At 38.1% G+C, this 22,930-nt stretch overlaps 1 protein-coding gene across 2 annotated transcripts in view; it reads left to right on the top strand.

The window, feature by feature from the left end:
* Positions 1 to 20,616, top strand: part of PELI2 (pellino E3 ubiquitin protein ligase family member 2) — a 190,168-nt gene extending 169,552 nt beyond the window's left edge. For both annotated transcript variants that reach the window (XM_018054104.1, XM_018054103.1), the window contains exons 4-6: positions 2,486 to 2,683; positions 4,199 to 4,387; positions 15,919 to 20,616. In XM_018054104.1, coding sequence (XP_017909593.1) covers positions 2,486 to 2,683; positions 4,199 to 4,387; positions 15,919 to 16,485 — 954 coding nt within the window. In that variant the 3' untranslated portion in view covers positions 16,486 to 20,616. The remainder of the gene's footprint in view (positions 1 to 2,485; positions 2,684 to 4,198; positions 4,388 to 15,918) is intronic.

Raw genomic sequence — 22,930 nt, 5'->3', positions numbered from 1 at the left:
TGAAAGTGCCATATGATTCTGTGTGTGTCTGGCAGTCAGCAGCAGGGAGAAAAATTCTCCCTGTGCCTACTATATGAATATCAGATGGAATTCAAATACATCATGGCTGGTCCACATGACTAACCTTAAAATAATGTAGAATTGATCCAACAGTCAGAGAAAGGACAGGCTCCAAGTCTTCCACATTGGGTGAGTTTTCATTAGGAAAGTGGCCTCGTCCCCCCACCTCTGGCAACATGAGGTTTGTGTCCTAAAGTATAGAAATATACTAACACTCTACAAGTTAGATTTAAGTGGAAGGAAACTGATAAACAAATATTAAATGACCACTTGGGTAAGTATCCCGACTTGAAATAATTGATCCTAGCAGTATGTTCCAGTTGGAATAAAATGTCATGTTTTACAGGCAATTTCAGTTAATTCATCAAGACATTAATTTAATACATGGGGGGTGGCCTTTCTTGAAGAGAGTTATCTCTGTAGACAAGGAACAGTTGTGTGACATTCTGCTGGAGTGTGGTTTTAGCTTTGAGCTTTTAACAGAGCGTGAGAAATCTTTGCCCTCTTCCACGGAGGTGACAGAAATTAGGTCATGGCCTGTGTCTTTGTGAGAGCTAGGGGATTTGTGTGATGGCAATTTTAGAACTTTTCACATTTTACTCCTGAGCTTCAGTGGAATAGAGGTTCAGGACAGATTTGTTCCTGAGTTTGACATAGTCTCCTGTGTACTTTCCCTATATTTGTAAAATATTTTGCAGTGTATCTGTTACTTTTCTAATTAAAAAAACTAACGTGAAATTAAACAGCAAGACAAATGTTGTATAATATCACTTATATGTAAAATACAAAAAAAATTCAGAATTATAAAAACGGAAATTAGAATAGTAGTTACAGGGGGTGCAGAATTGGGAGATGCTGGTCAAATACTGCAGGCTTCCAGCTGTGAGATGGGTAAGTTCTGGGTATATAATATACAGTATGGTAATCATAGTTAATAATACTGTATTATATACTTGAAAGTAGCTAAGGAGGGTAGTTTAAAAAAAAAAAAAAACCTGAAAAAATCAGAGTAGTCTGAATCAGTAGAGCTTCTGAGTTACACATCCAGCTTTTCAGTGAACCTAGCAGAGGGAAGATTCTGCAGCTTTAGAAAGATGAATCGTAAAGTTTATAATCTAAATTTTATGTTGCACTTTGTAAGAAGGTGTATGTTTTCTAAACCTGAAATCCATATGTTTAGGATACATGCATCTATTTAAGTTTCAGTGAACCTGGTGGTTTAGTTTATTCCAGGAACATTTTAATAGGATAAGAAATTAAGCATGTTTAAAAAAATAATAAGAGAAAATAGATGTCTGTTGCCTCTTCTTCACAATGCTTATGCTTTAGGTAGAATTTAGAGATCAGGATAAAGATACCTAGGAAATTGAATTTGGGGGCCTTATATACATATGTACCTTGGAGCTCTGTGTGTTCCTTCCACTGACAGCTTCAGAACCAGAGTCACTGCTGTTAGGAGAGAACATTAATATCATGTTTAACAAGATATTGTTTACATATAAATTATTTTAAGACATATCTTTGGCATATATAACATTTGTTACTGTTTCCTAGTTAGAGAGTCATAGAACATCATTACACAGACAATTTAGTATTTTGTCATGAGGACTTCCTTACCTGTAACAAATATTTCCCAGGACACAACAGTACCTGTCTTATTTGGATTTAGTGAATATGAAAAAGCTTGTTGGAACTCTTAAGATCATGCTAATGAAATATATTCTTTCTGGCAGCATTTAAACTTACCAAGGAAGTAAGCCAATAAAATATTATTGTCAGCTTTTTACACTTTGCCAGGATAAGTCTTTAAAAATTCAAAATTGAACTGTTATGACCGGCATTTTTAAACCTTTCATATGACTATGTCAAGCTTTGGGCTGACTTGTATAGCGTTTCACACCATTCTCACTCACACTGAGGAAGGGAAATAGGCGCTGGGTCTCTTAAGTCTGGGGTAGGGCTCTGCACTGTGCCATGAGTCACAGGTGGATTCATTTAGCGTAAAAAACCAGGCCCTGGAGTCTGGAGCCTGGCAAGAATAGGGGAAATAGGGCTTTAGTTTCCTGGCTGCCTTTAAAACCTTGGTTTTGTTTTTTTTTCACTTGGAAATACAAGAGGGGAAAAAGGAATGATTTTCTATGACAGTAATAAATTATGTTTCTACCTGATCATACACCTGTTTGGGGTGAGATGTATTTTCTTCCAGAATAGAAAATGGAGCTTTTTTCTTAACATTTAAAATCTGGTGGTTGGTTACCATAACATCTCCCTTAAACAAGAGAAGGAACAGACGAGATTTTTTTATTCTAACCTTCCTAGTAGAGATAATGAATATTAAAGGATCCTGAACACTTATTTCATGTAATGAATATGGTGACATATTTTTGGATATGAGTGGATCATGAGTATAATTTGATTTATTTAGGTGGGCAGATCAACAGAAAGCCCTATCGACTTCGTCGTTACAGACACAATTTCTGGCAGTCAGAACAATGATGAAGCGCAGATTACACAGAGCACCATATCTAGGTTTGCCTGCAGGATAGTCTGTGACAGGAACGAACCTTACACAGCACGAATATTTGCAGCTGGATTCGACTCTTCCAAAAACATATTTCTTGGAGTAAGTACTATTAATCAGTACATTGTTTCTAGAAAAACACCCATTATCATCACATATGTAACATTTAATTGTGGCCAGAATATTTGCCTTACAAAATGCTTCTGGTTTTAGATTTTGAAATTTTCGTTTTCGTGAAAAACTTACTAAAAATCTGAAAATATGGCAGATATAACAAGTAATGACCATTAACTATAAAATGTAGAGTGACTTCTTAAAAGTATGTATATTACCACATATAATGTATTTATGGTAGATTTAAGGGGATTTATTTCAGAAAGAAAAATGATCAGATCTAGATAATTGGGGTTCAAAAAAAATGTTCATTTATTCATTCAAAAATTTGTTAGTGTTTACTTTGTTCCAGTTACAGACGTGATATCACAAAGAACAAAACTAAAACAAGACTAAAAATATCTCTCTTCATAGACTGTCCATGTAAATAAAAACCCACAGTTGTAGTGAATATCTAGTTTTAATATAGTCCCTTTTTGAATCAAGGTATTTTTTCAGGGGAGAAAAAGCTCTCTTAAAATGACCTAAATGGTAATAAAAAAGGGTCATCCCATATTACAAGAAATGCCCAGAAAGGCCAGTTGCAAGATTGGTTGATCCAGTGTAATGTCAGGGGAGCCAGATTTATTCCATCTTGCCCTCTGGTCACACCGCTTTCCTCAGACGAGGTCCTGGTGTGGGTGAGATGGCTCCTGTACTTCCACACCCTCCCCACAGCATGACAGGTCGCTGAAGAAGGGCCGTATTTCTTCCTGGTCTCTTTAAAGAGCAAAGAAATCTTTACAGGAAGCTTCCCAGAAGACTCGCTCAGGTCTCATTGGTCAGAATTCAGTCACATGCCCACCCCTAAACCAGTCATAAGTGGCTTACCTTAATCAGATTTACCCGAGTCCTGTGAACAGTAGCTGGCTCTGTCCCCAAGAAAGAATGGCCGGGTGTCCAGTCTTCCTTTATTTCCAGTTGCTTGCGCCTTCCACCTTTGATGATGTAAACACTGATCCTTATGAAAACAAAACATAGTGGCCACAGCCTGTTGGCCTGATGTATTTTGAAATTTTGTTGAATGAAAAATTTTCACTTCCTTCTAGTACTTACATGATAATGAGTTCATACAAAACATTATTAGATAATAGGATGAAAGCACTGCGCAAATAGAATTGAAGAATACGTACTGGGATTCCTGAAATCACCTGGGGTTGGTGGGGTTGTGGGGGTGGGAGGAATGTGGTTTGAAAAAGAATCTCTGAGGTAGAGGCCCAGACATCAGATTTTCTTTTGTAAAAGCCCAAGATAAATATCTGTCTCCAGTGATAAATCATTCATCTATTCTTACACTTCTTTCATTTTCTCAGACTAATTGCGTATTTTATCCTTCTGATTATTAGCTTTAAACAGAGAATGAAAATTGCTCACTTTTCTCCCCTCTGCCCTTACCCAATATTTTGGAGAGATTCTATAACCTTTTTGTGTTGAACATCATCTTTTCTGTGGGATGCTTTCCAGGAAAAGGCAGCAAAGTGGAAAAACCCCGACGGCCACATGGATGGGCTCACGACCAATGGCGTCCTGGTGATGCATCCAAGAGGTGGCTTCACTGAGGAGTCCCAGCCCGGGGTCTGGCGTGAGATCTCCGTCTGTGGAGACGTGTATACCTTGAGGGAGACCAGGTCTGCTCAGCAAAGGGGAAAGCTGGTAAGTGGACTTCACACAAAAAAAATGCATGAAACTACAAACACATAAGTTGAACACTGTCATTTTTCTCCCCTGAAATTCAAAATCTTTTGTCTAGGTCTTAGGGTTGTGTTCCATTGACCCAGGAGAATCGGAATTTTCTCCGAAAATAAGAAGGAAATGGCCTTATTCACTGTCATGATTAAGCTTTTCCAATAGTGGAAGAAAATTAACTTTTGTTCTTAACAACATTAAAAGCATAATTCTATCGCTATACTTCACCATAGAATTCTGTTTAAATTCACTTTAAGAAAAATGAACTTATTTTTAGTGTAAAACTTCACTAATTTGGAAAAATCCTGAGCAGTCTAAAACTAATTAGTGAAAATTATGAATTACAGAATTATTTACTAGGCTTTCTGCAGACAAAAAAGATAATTAAGTTAGCTTTTTTTTTTTCTTGTTCATAAGAAATTATAGTTCCTTATATAGTTCAAAGTCATAGTTACTGTTTTACTTGAAATAGTTCATATAGTACATTGACTTGGCATGTTAATATTTTTTCTATAAATATTACTGCTTATCCTAAAGCTGTTGGGTTTTTAACCCTTTCTTCTATGGAGAATCATTTTAATACCTTAAATAGTAAGTTTGGGGTTTCTCATACTGCCATGGCTGTGTGGCACAGCACTAAAAGGTTCTTAGTAAATTTTCTACTCCAGTACTTTTAATTAATTGTTGGGTAGAAACTAGAGCAAGAGAGAACAAGTGTTTTCTTTCAAACTACCTGGGAAATAATAATATAAATAATAGAGGATGTGATCTAGTTCGCAGAGAAAGATGATATTTTTAAGATAGAAAAAGAAGATGGGGGATTTTACAAAGCTGGTTTGCTATTCTCTACTGGATGTTTGTTTTTAGGGGATAGTTATTTTTATTACTTGCTTACACCATTATTCAGCTGCAGGTATAGGTTCTGCCTTTTGTGATAAAATCCCAATCTTGGAGCACTATGACTAAAAATGAAAAACACTTTCTATGAAAGCTAAACAAATTCAATAAACTTTGCTGAAATATGTTTCAAGAGATTGTAAATAGGAAAGAGGATGTAAAATCTGTTTTTCAAAAAAAGTTTTGATCATAGGATAATTCTACACAAAACTGGGTTAGGATGGTCAAATGAGTTATTGATCATTATAACAGCAACAGTAAGTAAGCAGTGTATGTTTGCTGAGTGCAGACACTGCATTAAATGAGCTAATGTCTCAGAAATGTTAATCTGCATGCCAGCCTTGTCAGGGAAGTGGAATTATCCCCGTTTCATGGATGAGGAAAGTGTAGCGTAGAGAGGTTGAATATTGCCCAGTCACAGAGTTAGAAGGTGGCAGCAAATGGGATTTTAAATCAAGGAGGGCCTAAGTTTAAGTTTGAACTCCTTCTACTCAGTACCATCTTGTAGAGAATCACACTTGGTTGGTACCACCCTGGGCAGATAGAAAGCATACACTGGTGTCCAGGAGGGCACATCACAGGATAAGTTTCTTACCAATTCTCATTCATGTATTTTGTTCAAAGATAGAAAGAGCATGTAAAAATAATGACTAAGAGGGAAAGCATGCTGCTGTTTGAGCAGTTACTGCATATTAATAGTTCTGAAGTCAAGCCATAGTTCCAGGTCCTGATCTACCACTTAGCTCTACAGTTGTGAAGTGGTGACTTGGCCTCATATCCATGTAACTGGAATAATACCGGTACATACCCTTTAGAATCACTATGAGAACTGAGTAAGAATGGAGCAGTGCTATACCCGGTCCCTAATTGGTTGCCATGACTAAGCAGGAGCTAAGGGCTGGAAATCTGATAATGACCAGGATGCCCCGGGCTCTGCCCTCAAATTGTGGAGTCTGGAAAACATTACAGGTGAGGCCACAAATCATTAGCATATTTTGTGATCAGCACAGTCATAAGAAAGTACTGGAAGGCACAGGAGTCTCTTAGAGGGACACCTATCCTAGACATAGGAGTCAAGAATATGTGGAAAATAAGAGACCATAGACTCAAAAGTTACATTATTTACCAAGAACTGCCGTGCAGGAAGAAAAAAGGTTGTTCCACCTGGCTGAGGGGGTTGAGACAAGATGATAGAGTAGAAGAATACGAGCTCACCTCTTTGTATGAAAAGTGAGAATCACAATGAACTGTTAACAGTCATCAACAACAACCCACCAGAACCTACCACAAAAGATATCCTACATCCAGTGAAAAGGGAAGAAGCCCCAGTGGAGTGGTAGAAGGGGCACAGTAGTAATAAAATCAAATCCAATACCCACTGGGTAGATGTCCCACAAACTAGAAAATAATTATATTGCACAGGTTCTCCCATAAGAGTGAGACTTCTGAGCCACACATTAGGCTCCCCAGCCTGGGGTTCTGGCAACAGGAGGAGGAGTCCCCAGAACATCTGGCTTTGAAGGCCAGTGGGCTTTGATCACAGGACTGGGGGAAACAGAATGTCCATTCTTGGAGGGCATACACAAGGTCTTGTGCATGTCAGGCCCCTGGGAGCAGTGGGGCAGGGCTGGGGAATGGGGAACAATGACCACTTAGGGGCCTGACTAGACCTACCTGCTGGTATCAAAAGATTTCCTGTGTAGGGAGCAGCTGTGGCTCACTGTGGGGACAAAGACACTGGCAGTGGTATTCTGAGGAGTACTCATTGGCATGAGCCCTCCTGGAGGCCACCATTTTTTCATGAAAACCTAGCTCCACCCAACAGCCTGTAGTCTCCATTGCTGGGATGCCAAACAACCAACAGGGTGGGATCACAGCCCTCCTCAGTAGGAGACAGGCTGCTTAAAGTCTCCTGAACACATAGCTGCCTGCTCAACATATCCCTTGACATGACCCTGTCCACCAGAGGGATAAAATCCAGCTCCACCCAGCAGTGGCCAGGAAGCAGTCCCTCTCGCTAGGAAGCCTGCATAAGCCTCTAAAACCAGCCTTATTCACCAGGGGGTAGATAGCAGAAACAAGAACTACAACCTTGCATCTTTCAGAATAGACACTGCAAACACAGAAAGCTACACAAAATGAGATGCCAGAGGGAGGAATATATCCCAGACAAAGGAACAGATAAAACCCCAGAAGAACAACTAAGTGAAGTGGAGATCTGCCCAGAAACAATTCAGAGTAATGATAGTAAAGATGATCCAGGGATCTCAGAAAAAGAATGGAAGCACACACTAAGAAGATAAAAGAAATGTTTGACAAAGAAGAAATGTTTGTTCTTCTGCCTAAAACAGAAGAACAATACAATACAATAGAAGGAATCAGTAGAATAACTGAAGCAGAAAAATGAATGAGCAGGAAGACAGAATGGTAGAAATCACTGCTGTGGGACAGAATAAAAGGATAAAAAGAAATGAGGACAATATAAGAGACCTCCAGGACAAAATTAAACGTACCAACATTCACATTATAGGGGTCCCAGATGGAGAAGAGAAAGGACTTGAGAAAATATTTGAAGAGATAGTAGCTGAAAACTTCCCCATCAGTCACCTAAGTCCAGGAAGCACAGGAGTCCCAGGTAGAATAAACCCAGAGCGACATGCCAAGGTACATAGTAATCAAATTGACAGAAATTAAAGACAAAATATTGATATTTACCTTGAATGTAAATGGATTTAAATGTATCTAACCAAAAGACACAGACTGGCTGAATGGGTACAAAAACAAGACCTCTATATATATTATGTTGTCTACAAGAAACCCACCTCAAACCTAGGACACATGCAGACTTAAAGTGAAGAGACAGAAAAAGAAAGCTGGAGCAATACTCAACAGATAAAATAGACTTTAAAATAATGACTTTATAAGAGACAAGGAAGATCACTACATAATAATCAAGGGATTGATCTAAGAAGATATAACAATTATAAATATTTATATTCCCAATATAGAAGCACCACAATACATAAAGCAAATGCTAACAGCCATAAAAGGGTAAATCAACAGTAACACAATAATAGTAGGGGACATCAACACCATATTTATACCAATGGACAGATCCAGACAGAAAATAAATAAAAACTTTAAATGACACAGTAATCCACACTAGATTGATATTTATAGGAAATTTCACCTAAAAGCAGAATAGACTTTCTTAAGTAATAGAATGAACATGGAACATTCTCCAAGAGAGATCCCACCCTTGATCACAAATCAAGCCTTGGTAAATGTAAGAAAATTGAAATCATATCAAGCATCTTTTCCAGTCACAATGCTATGAGATTAGAAATCAATCACAAGAAAAAGAAAACTGTAAAAAACACAAACACACGGAGGTTAAACAGTACTAAATAACCAAGAGATCACTGTCCAAGAGACTCTCGAGAGTCTCTTGGACAGCAAGGAGATCAAACCAATCAGTCCTAAAGGAAATCAACCCTGAGTATTCATTGCAAGGACTGATGCTAAAACCCCAATATTTTGGCCACCTGACATGAGAAGCCGGCTCATTGGAAAAGACTGATGCTGGGAAAGATTGAAGGCAAAAGAAAAAGAGGGCAGCAGAGGATGAGATGTAGACAGCATCACTCAGTGGAGCATACTACAGTCCATGGGGTCATAAAGAGTTGGACATGACTTAGCGGCTGAACAACAACAAACCTCAACATAATAAACCCCATATACAACAAACCCACAGCAAACATCATTCTCAATGGTGAAAAATGAAACCATTTCCTCTTAAGTTCTGGAACTAGACAAGGCGTCCACTCTCACCACTGTTATTCCACATAGTTTTGGAAGTCCTAGCCACAGCAATCGGAGAAGAAATAGAAATAAAAGGAATACAAATTGGGAAAGAAGTAAAACTGTCACCATTTGCAAATGACATGATAACTGTACACAGAAAATCCTAATGATGCATTTGAAAACTGCTTGAGCTCATCAGTGAATTTGGTAAAGTTGCAGGGCACAAAATTAATACATAGAAACTTACTGCATTCCTATACACTTAACAATGAAAGATCACAACAAGAATTTAAGGAAACAATGCCATAACCACTGCAACAAAAAGAATAAAATACCTAGAAATAAACCTACCTAAGAAGGCAAAAGACTGTACTCGAAAACAATAAAGCACTGATGAAAGAAACCAAAGATGACACAAACCGATGGAGGGATACACCATGTTCTTGGATTAAAAGAATCAATATTGTGAAAATGACTATACCACCCAAAGCAATCTATAGATTCAGTGCAATCCCTATTAAGTTACCAATGGCATTTTTAACAGAATTAGAACCTCCAAAATTTACAGTTTGTATAGAAACTCAAAAGACCCTGAATAGCCAAAGTAATCTTGAGAAAGAAAAGTGGAACTGGGAAAATCAAGCTCCCTGACTTCAGACTATCCTATAAAACTACAATAATCAAGACAATATGATACTGGCACAAAAACAGAAATATAGATCAATAGTACAAGATAGAAACCCAAAGATAAACTCACAAACTTGTGTCACCCAATCTATGACAAAGGAGGTAAGAATATACAATGGAAAATAATCTCTTCAATAAATTAGTCCTGGGAAAACCAGACAGCTACATGTAAAATAATGAAATTAGAACATTCTTTAACACCATATTCAAAAATAAAGTGAATTAAAGACCTAAATGTTAGATCAGACACTATAAAACACACAGAGGAAAATATAGGAAAAACACTCTTTGATATAAATCACAGAAAGATCTTTTTTGACCTACCTCCTATAATAAAAATTTAAAATAAACAAATAGGACCTAATTAAACTTTAAAGCTTGTGGATAGCAAAGGAAAGGATAAACAAGATGAAAAGATAACCCTCAGAATGGGAGAAAATATTTGGAAATGGAGCAACTGACAAAGACAGTTGCTTTGGAGGATTAGTCTCCAAAATAAACAGCTCATGCAGCTTAATATCAAAACAAAAACAACCCAATCAAAAAAATGGGAAGACCTAAATAGACATTTCCTCAAAGATGACATGCAAATGGCCAGGAGGCTCATGGAAAGATGCTCAGCATCACTAATTATTAGAGAAATGCAAATCAAAACTACAATGAGGTATCACCTCACACTGGTCAGAATAGCCATCATCCAAAAAAAAAAAAAAAATCTACAAATAATAAATGCTAGAGAGGGTATGGAGAAGAGAGAACCCTCTTGCAGTGTTGGTAGGAATATAAATTGATACAGCCATTATGGAGAACAATATGGAGGTTCCTTAAACTAAAAATAGTTTGTCATATGATCCAGCAATCCCACCACTGGGCATTCACCCTGAGAAAACCATAATTCAAAAAGATAAAAGTACCCTAGTGTTCATTGCAGCACTGCTTACAACAGCCAGGACATGGAAGCAACCTAAATGTCCATCAACAGATGAATGGATAAAGAAGACATGGTACATGTATGCAATGGATTATTACTCAGCCATAAAAAGGAACAAAGTTGGGTCATTCGTAGAGATGTGGATGGACCTAGAGTCTGTCATACAGAGTGAAGTCAGAAAAACAAATATTGTATATTAATGCATATGTGTGGAATTAGAAAAATGGTACAGGTGAACCCATTAGCAGGGCAGGAATAGAGGCACAGACATAGAGAACACACATGCGGATGCAGGAGGGTGAAGGGGAGGGTTTGACAAATTCAGAGATTAGTAATGACATACACTACCATGTGTAGAACAGATAGCTAGTGGGAAGCTGCTGTATAGCACAGGAAGCTCAGCTTGTTGCTCTGTGATGACATAGGTGGGTGAAATAAGAGGGAGTGGGAGGAAGGTCCAAGAGGGATGGGATATATATATATCACATATAAATGATTCACATCCTTGTAGAACAGAAACTAACACAATATTGTAAAGCAATTGTAGACAATTTTAAAAAAAGAGAGAAAAAGGGGAGAGGGCCTAAATTATTAAAATTAAAAATGAAAATGGAGAAATTACAACCACATCACAGAAATACAAAGGATCATAAGAGACTACTGCATGCAACTATATGCCAACAAAATGGATAACCTAGAAGAAATGGACAAGTTCTTTAAAAGGTACACTCTCCCAAAAACTAAACCAGGTAAAAAATAGAAAAAAATGAACAGACCAATTACCAGTGCAAAAATTGAGTCAGTAATTTTAAAACTTCCAAGAAGCAAAAGTCCAGGACCAGATGGCTTCACAGGTGAATTCTACCAAGCATTTAGAGATGAGTTAATACTTATCCTTTTGAAACTACTCCAAAAAATTGCAGAGGAAGGAACACTTCTGAATTCATCCTCTGAGGCCACTATTACCCTGATTCCAAAACCAGATAGATATCATACATGCAAAAAGAAAACCACAGGCAAATATAATCAATACAGAGGCAAAAATCCTGAATAAAACACTAGCAAACCTACTCCAACAATACAGTAAAAGGAGCATACAGTATGATCAAGTGGGATTTATATCAGGGATGCAAGAATTTTTCAATATCAGCAAATCAGTCAGTGTGATATACCACATCAACAAACTGAAGAATATAAATCATATAATCATCTCAAAAGATGCAGAAAAAGCTTTTCATAATAGTCAACATCCATTTTGGATAAAAATGCTTCAGAGTGACCACAGAAGGAACATATCTCAACGTCATAAAGGTGATATATGACAAACCCACAGCTAACATCACACTCAACAATGAAAAGCTGAAAGTATTTCCTCTAAGATCAGGAATAAGACAAGGAGGTCCACTCTCACTACTTCTATTCAGCATAATTTTGGAAATCCTAGTCACAGCAATCAAAGAATAAATAAATAAATGGAATCCAAACTGTAAAAAAAGTAAAACTGTCACTGTTTGAAGAGGACATGATTCTGTACATAGCAAATCCTTAGCATCCTAAGATGCTACCAGAAAACTACTAGAGCTCATCAGTGAATTTGTATAGTTGTAGGATACAAAATTGATGCATAGAAAGCTGTTGCATTTCTATACACTAACAACAAAAGATTAGAAATAGAAATTGAAAAAAACAATTCCACTTATCATCACATCAAAAAGAATAAAATACCTAAGAATAAATCTACCTAAGGAAGCAAAAACCTATATTCTGAAAACCATAAGACACTGATGAAAGAAAACAAAGCTGATGCAGACAGATGGAAAAATATATCATGTTCTTGGATTAAAAGAATCAATATTATGAAAATGGCCATACTAGCCAAGGCAATCTACAGATTTAATGCAATCTCTGTCAAATTACCTATGGCATTTGCCATAGAACTAGAAATCTTTATGGAAACACAAAAGACCCTAAATAGTCAAAGCAGTCTTGAGAAAGAAGTACAGAGCTGGAGGAATCAGTTTCCCCATCTTCAGACTATACTGCAAAAGTACAGTCGTCAGAACAGTATGGTACTCGTGCAAAAACAGAAATAGACATCAATGAAACAAGATAGAAGGTCCAGAAATCATCTTAGGCACCTATGGTCAATTAATCTATATCAAAGGAGACAAAACTATATGATGGAGGAAAAACATTCTCTTTTATAAATTGTTTTGGGAGAATTGAACAGCTACATGTGAAATAATGAAATTAGAACATTCTTTAATACCATACACAAATTCAAAATGGGTTAAAGACCTAAAAGTACAAAACCCTTGCAGGAAAACATAGGCAGAACATGGACAAAAATCATAGCAATATTTTTTTTGGCCCTGTCTTCTAGAATAATGAAAATAAAAACAAAAATAAATAAATGGTATCTAACTAAATTCAAAAGCTTTTACACAGCAAAGAAAACCATAAACAAATGAAGACACAATCCATAGAATGGGAGAAAATATTTGTAAATGATGCACCCCACAAGGAATTAATCTTCAAAATTTACAAACGGCTCATGCAACTCAATATCAAAAAAATAAAAAATAAAAAACAGACATTTCTCCAAAGAAGGCACAGGAAAAGATGTTTACCATCGCTAATTGTTAGAGAAATGAAAATCAAAACCAAAATGAGATGTCACCTGAGACCAGTCAGAATGGCCATCAAAAAATCTATAAACAGTACATGCTGGAGAGGATGTAGAGAAAAGGGAAGGAACTCTCCTACAATGTTGATAATGTGAAAATGAAAGTGTTAGTCCCTTAGTCATGTCTGACTCTTTGCGACCATGAACTGTAGCCCGCCAGGCTCTTCCATCCATGGGATTCTCCAGGTGAAAATCTAAAAGAGTTACCATGTGATTCAACAATTCTACTTCTGGGCATACATCTAGAGAAATTCATGATTTGGAAGGATACATATACCCCAGTGTTCACTGCAGCACTGTTTACAATAGCCAAGACATGGAAACAATCTAAATGTCAACAGATGAATGGATAAAGAAGCTGTGGTTTGAGATGGAACTTGAGCCAACTGCACAAGGGTATTGGAGGTCTGGTGAGAGACCATGGCCAAGAACAAACTAATAGGGCAGAAGTCTAGGAATGTATTCCACATAGCCAGCCAAAAAAGCTTTAAGGTTAAAAATAAAGCAAAACCAGTTGCCACTAATCATAAGAAGATAAACATTGTGAATGATGAAAAAGTTAACAGAGTGAATAAAGCTTTTGTAGATATACAAAAGAAACTTGCAAACTTCTCAAAAGGCCTTTCCCTTGAACCTCTGCAGAAACAGCTGATTTGTCAGCAGTGTCATGAAATATTACTTAGTTCTTAAAAAGAGTGAAATAACCTCATTTCATTGCAAGATGTATAGACCTGGAGATTATCGTACTAACTGAAGTAAGTAAGAACAGAAAGACAAATATCATGATATTCTATTACATGAGGAATCTTTTAAAAAGTGATACAAATGCCCTTACTTACAAAACAAACTCACAGAAGTGGAAAACAAGCCTGTGGTTACCAAATGGGAAAGTTAGGGAGAAGGACAAATTGGGAATTTGGGATTAACATAAACACACTACTATATTTAAAATAGATTAACCAACAAGGTGATGGACAGGGAGGCCCGGCATGCTGCAATTCATGGGGTCGCAAAGAGTCGGACACGACTGAGCGACTGAACTGAACTGAACTGAACCAACAAGGACCTACTGTATAGCACAGGGAACTCTGCTCAATATTCTGTAATAACCTAAATGGGAAGAGAATTTTGGGAGGGATGCTCAAGAGGGAGGGGACATAGATATACCTATGGCTGATTAATGTTGATGTTTGGCAGAAACCAATACAAACTGTAAATCAATTATCCTTCAATTAAAAATTTTAAAAAGAATATATATTTATGTATCACTGATAAAAAGCAATGAATAAAAAGTAATCATAAGGGGGGAAAAAAATGTGACCCAAACTCCAGTTTATTACCACAGCAGTGTTCTTCTTACCCAGTTTGATGCAGAGATGAAACCTCCCCTGAGAATTATTTGTTGTCAAGAGAGAAGGGAGACTCCTGACATCTAGCAAGAAGAGAGGAGATCAGGAGGTGTTCAGGGCGGCAGTGGAGTGAGAAGAGAGATTCAGCAAGTTAAAGGCTATTGAAAACCTGTCTCTGTTTTTCCTGTAAAATATTAAGATCTATCATTTTGCTGGGATTTTACCTTTTTCTAACTGCTAGTATTTGATACTTTATTAGAGAAGGACTGCTTTCATTATTAAAGGACAACTCCTAGGCAAAGGGCCATCCAGGTAAGCCTCGAATGTTGAGTGGGAGTTTGCCAGGCCCTGAGGTAGACTAGCCGGACGCAGAATTCTAGGCAGAGGGGACTCATGCACGTGCCAGAGGGCAGTTCACCTGAGTGCATCCATAGAGCGCAGGTGGCACACGGAGGCAGGGATGAGGTTTCTGTGGCCCATGTCTAACTGTTAATCAGTCTTGTGAGCACTTGGTGTGTAGCACTGCCAGTCTTTTAAATGATGTTCTCAAGCTCACAGTAAATGTCTCTGCTTCAAACCTTAGAAATGCAGGAAAAATGATAGATCGCGTGAAGCTAAAGGTCACCAGGAATCACTGGCAGCAGTGCAGTATTTATTGCAAGGCCCACCAAGAGTCTTCTGAATTGACTATGGTCGAAATCAGCATAAGTCTTCACCAGATGAACTGGTTGGACATCTCCTATGCCTTATGAGACCAAGGAGGTGTTGTGCTGTTGAGGAGGAAAAATAAAAATCTAAGGAGATTTGTGAAGTTTGTTAAAATAACCACTACAATTACAACCACAGTAATTATCCTCCAATTAAAATAATTTTTTTTGAAAAAGAAAAATAAACCACTCCATTAATTGAACATGTAAAAGTAAGTGTATTCAAGCTCAGGCTTTTATGTGTATCACATATATGATTTATATCCAATGTTCAGATGAGGAAAGGGAGACTCAGAGGGGCTAGTTACCCCCCTAGTTTTCAAGGAGGCCTGGGATAACTGCCCCATTTTTATTTCATAGCTGATCTTTAAGAGGAAAGAACACTACCAAGATCTGCCAATTTTTGCTTTAAAAAGACATGTCTGTCAAACTTGTAGGTGGAAACTGAGACCAACGTCCTGCAGGATGGCTCCCTGATCGACCTGTGCGGGGCCACCCTGCTCTGGAGGACGGCAGATGGCCTCTTTCACACCCCAACCCAGAAGCACATCGAAGCCCTGCGGCAGGAGATCAATGCGGCGCGGCCGCAGTGTCCAGTGGGGCTCAACACCTTAGCCTTCCCCAGCATCAACAGAAAAGAGGTGGTGGAGGAAAAGCAGCCCTGGGCGTATCTCAGCTGCGGCCACGTGCACGGCTACCACAACTGGGGCCATCGCAGCGACACGGAGGCCAACGAGAGGGAGTGTCCCATGTGCAGGACAGTGGGCCCCTACGTGCCGCTCTGGCTCGGCTGCGAGGCGGGCTTTTACGTAGACGCGGGACCGCCCACTCACGCTTTCACTCCTTGTGGACACGTGTGCTCAGAGAAGTCTGCGAAATATTGGTCTCAGATCCCGCTGCCTCACGGAACTCACGCCTTTCATGCCGCCTGCCCTTTCTGTGCCACACAGCTGCTTGGGGAACAGAACTGCATCAAATTGATTTTCCAAGGTCCAGTTGATTGATGCCCTCAAGAGCCATCAACGACTTTATTAACAAGTTACTGTGAAGATTTTGCCACTAACTCTAGATTTTACCTTTTTATAATGCCGTTTACTAGGGGGAGGGGGGTCCTGAAGCTGGGAAGAAAGAGGGGCACGGTGATGAAACATGCCAGGCATTGACTGTAACAGTGGTGTGTTGCATGCTCACAACAGCGGCATCATCATTGAAGTGTGCTTGATTAAACCGTAATACCTTTGTAACAATTGGATTTAAAATGCCATGCTTTCATTTCAACCTTGGGGTTTCTTTGGTAAACTGGGACAGGAATTTAAATCCTGTTTTAAAACTCCAGAAGAAATGTATTCAAAAGTTGTTGGCTCTTAATTGCAACCTTCGGTGCTGCGTGGTATAGATTTTAGTCATGCCATGTCTGGAAATACTTAATACAGATTAGAATCTGACTAGATGCCAAAAGGGTGGCTCCATAAGATGATGTTGGGGACAGGAGACCTTAAGTACAGGTGGTTGTTTTGAAATCTGGGGCTTTTTAAATTTTTCTTTTGAGGGGAGGGAATATGTTGTCATTATTATTATTATTATTTTTAACTTCAGTGGAATTTAATTATACACACATCCATCAAATCCCTTGGCATTTCAAACAAAGAATTTTCTATAACTTTTTGGTCTGCCTTTTGTTATTTTTGATCTGCCGTGGTCTGTGTCCCTGACACTCATCTTGCATGGGTAGAACTATTTGGTTGATTAAAATGTAACAACTCTTATTAAACATTCATTAAATGAGGGTGATTACTGCAGCAGGAAACATGGCCCAGGTTATATAATACCAAGTTAATTTGCTTACTGAATAATTGAAGAGTGATTAGAAATAAGGTTTTACTCTTTAAAACCACTTTTGGGGTTTCCTAAGTTTTTCTTAAGAAAGCCAAAATTCTGTGAACTTATAAGCAATGTATTACAACGATGCAGTCAGTTTTGTTCGCTCCCCTTCTGCCATCTGTCGCCTTCCACTGCAGCTTACAGAGTCCTGTAAGTTTTGAAAATGTTTGCAAATCAAACTAAATTTAAATGTAATCATTAGATACACAACACCAAGTGGTACATCTGCAGAGAGCATTTGAAATTCCTGATTTCAAGAGAGCAAATGAGTGTTTACTGAGGAATAATTAAATCAGAATTTCATATGAGCTCCACCAGCCCTGTTAGTTTCATTTCATTTTTGAATAATAATTCTTGGATGTTCGTTCTCTGTGCTCCGTACCAGTGTATCACCGTTCCCATGAAGCAAAGATCCTTCAGGACATGCCCCTGCCAGAGCTGGCTGGGATGAAAGATTCCTGCCACATGCAGCAACTATGTTTAAATTAACATCTTAAATTGACCATTGCAGATTCGTGCCGCAATTTTTTAACCTTTGTAAAGATATATAATTTATGTGATTCTAATATACTGTATTCCTGTTCTAATTGGATTTTTCCATGGTTTGCCTGCTAGCAAATATTTTGCCTATTTTCATTTGTTCTAACCCATTTTGAAAGCCCTTTTCCTTAACATGATAAGATCTATTCATCTTGATTGCTGCTGCTTAAGTTGATTTAATATATAAAAAGTTCAGCCTCTAAGTTTTCAAATAGCTTTACTTCTTAGTGGAGATTATTGTTTGATGAGGTGGTTTTGTTTTGGTAATTTTTAAGTGCTGTGAAAATCCAACAACAGTCCTCTTATTGATAGCTTCCTGTATTCTGTATAGCTTGCTCAACCTGCAGATAGAGAATGAAAGAAAAAAATGAAATTGCCCAGAATATCGAATGCCTTTTGGCATACCCAGAGTCTCCCATGGTTAGCTTTTACAAGTGCAATCTGTGCCGCTTTAGGCTCCACAAAATGATGCAGGGAGCACACAGTCCCTTTTCTTGCCATATGAAGAAGGTGATTTAAGGAGTCTTGATACCCTAAAAAGCATCTTGTAAGATAAATAGGTAATATCTAGCCTTTCTAGATGCAAGACTATCAAAAACTTTTTTTTTTTCCAAAAAGTTACCGTCGGATATAATTTTCTGTTTCAAGGACTGTAGTAGTTAAAGTGTAGTACTTCTACATGCAGCCATAGTTATGTTCCAACTTGAAAGCTTTGACTTTTAGTAAGCTTGGGTAAGAAATTCCAAGCTCTTGGAAGGGGTAACAGTGACCCACCCTGTTAGTGCCACATTTTTTCTTCTGACTTCCAAGTGAGATTCCCTTTCCCCTGCCTGGGGAACCACATCCAGGTCGCACCTCTGTAGAAGGAAGCCAGGCTCATCTTGGCCACTTCCAGTAAGATCTTCTAACGTTGATTAATGAGACTCCCCCTACCCCCTATATTTGAGAGCAGTTTCATTTGTGAGAATAAAGAACTCTAGCTCAGAGTAGAGTCATATAGTTCAGAAAAGGTAACTTCTCAGAGGTCATGCCTGTTATTATGTCTTGCTTGACATCACATTCAAGGACAAATCCCACTTCCCAGGTGTATACATAGGAAATTGCAGACCAGTTATCTTGATCTCAGCCTGACCAAAATGCCTTTTGTGACTACATTTCCAGAAAAACCCCAGTGATGTATTCCCATAGTTTTCCACCCCCCAATTGTTTATGCCAGTTTATTACCAAAAAAGAAGAAGAAAAAGAAAAAAAAGAGTTCAGAGTTAATGGGATACAACCCTGAATATTTTTCTAGCCTGGAATTTTTTTTTTATTATCACTAATTGGTGCTGCCAGGTCATGCATGCTGCAACTCTGCATTTTCCTTATTTGGTTTCGCTTTTTGCAAGAAGGGCTACAGTTCACATGGCAGAATAAGTATTATGCTTTCTGTGTTTTTTTTTTCTAACTGTAGCCCAAAAGAATGAAAATCTTTTAATATAAATAGCATATTTATCATTCCTCGATAGTTAATTATAGAGTTTGGTACCTTTGTGCCTCAGGGAAGCCACGTGACATAACTGGTTATAGAATTTCAGGGTTAGGGTTTAAAGAAAGGAGAAAGCCATTGGAAAAATGATGGGCTCCATTAAGGAGACTAATGAATCTGGATGCAGAAATATGCCAGGAACTGGCATACACATGATTGTAGTAGATTTTATTTCCAGGATCAGTAGGGAAATTATTTTTAAGTTATTACATCTACTATATTAGCAAAGTAGAGGAGAACTCTTTTCTTCATAAAGCTTCAGTGCTTTATTTTTGCTTACATTAAAAAAAATTTTTTTTCAACCCCTGCTGTTTGGGAGCTCAGTATTGTTATTTGGGCACTTTTTGAGAGTTTAAAAAGGAGCATGTTTTCTCCTTCTTAATTTAAGTGTAACATAGGTTACAGAGTTGTTACTTGCAGTTCTATGATTTTGATCAATGTTCCTTTTTAAATCCATTCTGTTCTTTGGATTGAAAGGATATGTGATCACAACTTTGTTAATGCTGGCTAAAAAACGCTTGTCAGCTTCATGCAGTCCTGCCTCGTAACAGTGGAATTTCTGATAGACAAACGACAGAATCTTGATTTTAAGCCGGATCCAGCTCTGTTCCTTTGGCTGTAGCTCTTACATCCCCACAGTTTAGCCTTCATGGGCAGAGGGTATGAAGTTCCTCCTTGAGTGTTAGAAGGAGAGCATGGCTCTTTTATCATTTCTTTATGACCCAGTCAAAGACCAGTAAGACAACTCCAGAACCTTTTTAAAAGAATGTAAGCATTATTGAAGCAGTAAAACAGAAGGTTCAGTATTTCTTTTTCGTAGAACTAATATCCTCTCAAGTTTTCACCCTTATGCAGAATCCCTAGAGGAAGATAGGGAAAAGCAAATATTTTTCCAGTTCTACTTAACTGTTTCTAAACAAACAAAAGCTTAATGAAAGGGAAGTTGTTTCTTTTTAGCTGAGATGACAGATTGTTTCTCTGTATTAAATAGTCTAGAAGCTAAGAGGGTGGTCATATTTACCATGTATAGTGTTATGAGCAGTTAAATTTTATGGATATATTTGTAAAACTGTTCTTTTATATTTCATGTCAAATTGAAAAGTTTATTTCTTCACTATTGTATCTGTGGAAATACAAGCCATTTTACAGGAAAAAATCTTCAAAAACTATTAAATGGATCTCGGTATCTTTGTGAGTCATTGTCTTCATCAGACCGTTCAGTAGGAAGTAGATAGAAAAGTAGACTTGACTTCTGCGTTTTTCAGACTTTCAGGTTGATCCCAAACAGTTGAGCTGATCATTGTTTTATATTCTGCACAATACCTATTTAAATCTAGATTCTGAAAATCTCAATTTTATTATTTGAAAAATTCCATTGGTGTTTATATTTGTGGTATTACAGTCAAATCTAACTTTCAGGAGAATTTAACTTGGCTTGTAGAATTAATGGATTTTCTGCATGGCCACTAGAGTCACATTGGTACCTTTTTGATAATCTTCATTTACTTTTTAACAGCATAGCATTATGTGTAAGCCTCCAAGAAACTAGTATGTCTTTTCATAACAAAAGGTCTTTATGACAGTTTTTTTTTTCCTCACCACATTGATATTTAAGGAGTCTTAGTATTGTTGAAGGAAATAGATTTTTCATCCCCTCCCCAACATACACATTTATATAGGCATTTATTTCAGGATTAAGTATTCTAACACTTTAGTAAATCTAAAATGCCATGTGTTATAGAAAAACATAGCCAGTTACAGTTGTGAGATGCATTCCATCTTACAAGAGTATGAGAACAATTTAGTGGGGAAAGAAGAGTATTTAACAGATGGAGCTGGGATAACTAGATATTCACATGCAAAAGAATGAAGTTGGACCCCTTCCTCACACAGTATACAAAAATTAACTCAAAATGGACAGAGCAAAAACTGTAGAAGAGTAAACCTTTGTGGCCTTAGTCAGTGAGTTCTTAAACATCAAAACCCAAGCAACAAAAGAAAATAAATTGGACTTCAAAACTATTTTGTGTTTCAAAGGACACTGTCCTTTCTACTTTGTCAAAAGTAAAAAGACAACCCATACAATGGAAGAAAATATTTGGAAATCATATCTAATTAGGAAATAGTATCCAGAATACTTGGAGATCTCATAACTCATCAAGAAAAGGACAGATGGCCCAGTTTAAAAATGGTCAAAAGATTTGAATAGGTATTTTTCCAAAAAAGATACACAAATGACCAATAAGCACGTACAGATTACCAGGAACTTTAGGTATCAGAGAAACGCAAGTGAAAAACCAGAAAAATACCACTTCAAACCCGCTGTGAGAGTAGCAAGGGAAGAACGGAATCTGACCCCTTGTTAGATCCGCTTTACTTTAACCTTTGCTCTCCATTGTTTTTGTTACTATAACCACTGAAAGGATGCTGTCTATAAGCTGTAAGCATACATAATGACCTGCCTCTCAGTCTGAAAGTTTAACTAAAGTGCTTTGTTCAGCTCACCGGGAGACATTCTGACCCTGCCCACTTGTGAAAGGTTGCAGAAAAAAGTTATCCCAGCCCCTTCTCGCTGCTGGCTAATCCAGGAGATATTCTGCAAGGCTTATGGCATTTTTTACTTCCTCACCTTGTCCCTCTCTCTCTTCTACAAAGGATACTAGCATCCAGACCCGGATAAGACTAGAAACACTTGTCTGCCATCTTCTCAGATGCCCAGCTTTTCAAATAAAGTCATTGTTCTTTCTGTTCGTTGCCTCAATACCTCATCTCCTGATTATTTGCCTGTCATGCGGCAAACAGACCAAGCTTGGATTTGGTAACAATAGCTAAAATCAGAAAGACAGTAACAAGTGTTCAGAATGTGTTGAAAAATTGGAATTTTCATGCACTGTTGGTAGAATTATAAAATGGTACCTGGTGGCTCAGATGGTAAAGAATCCGCCTGCAATGTAGGAGACTGGGGTTCGATCCCTGGGTTGGAAAGATCTCCTGGGGAAGGGAATGGCTACCCACTCCAGTATTCTGGCCTAGAGAATCCCATGAACAAAGGAGTCTGGCGGGCTGTAGTCCATGGTTTTGCAAAGAGTTGAACATGAATGAGCGACAAGCACTCACACAGCAGCCACTTTGGAGCTAATAGTATATAGCTCCTCAAAATGTAAAATAGACAGTTACCCTGTGACCCAGCATTTTCACTCCAGAAAAGTGAAAGTGACTCAGTCGTGTCCAGCTCTTGGTGACCCCCATGGAATCCCCCTATATAGTCCATGGAATACTCCAGGCCAGAATACTGGAGTGGGTAGCCTTTCCCTTCTCCAGGGGATCTTCCCAACCCAGGGATCAAACCCAGGTTTCCTGCATTGCAGGTGGATTCTTTACCAGCTGAACCACAAGGGAAGCCCAAGAATACTGGAGTGGGTAGCCTATCCCTTCTCCAGCGGATCTTCCCAACCCAGGAATCGAACTGGGGTCTCCTGTATTGCAGGAGGATTCTTTCC

Source organism: Capra hircus, chromosome 10, assembly GCF_001704415.2.
Source record: "Capra hircus breed San Clemente chromosome 10, ASM170441v1, whole genome shotgun sequence".
In the NCBI taxonomy this organism is placed as follows: domain Eukaryota; kingdom Metazoa; phylum Chordata; class Mammalia; order Artiodactyla; family Bovidae; genus Capra; species Capra hircus.
Note: the sequence above shows the minus strand (reverse complement) of the source record. Positions and strands in the feature narration are given on the sequence as shown.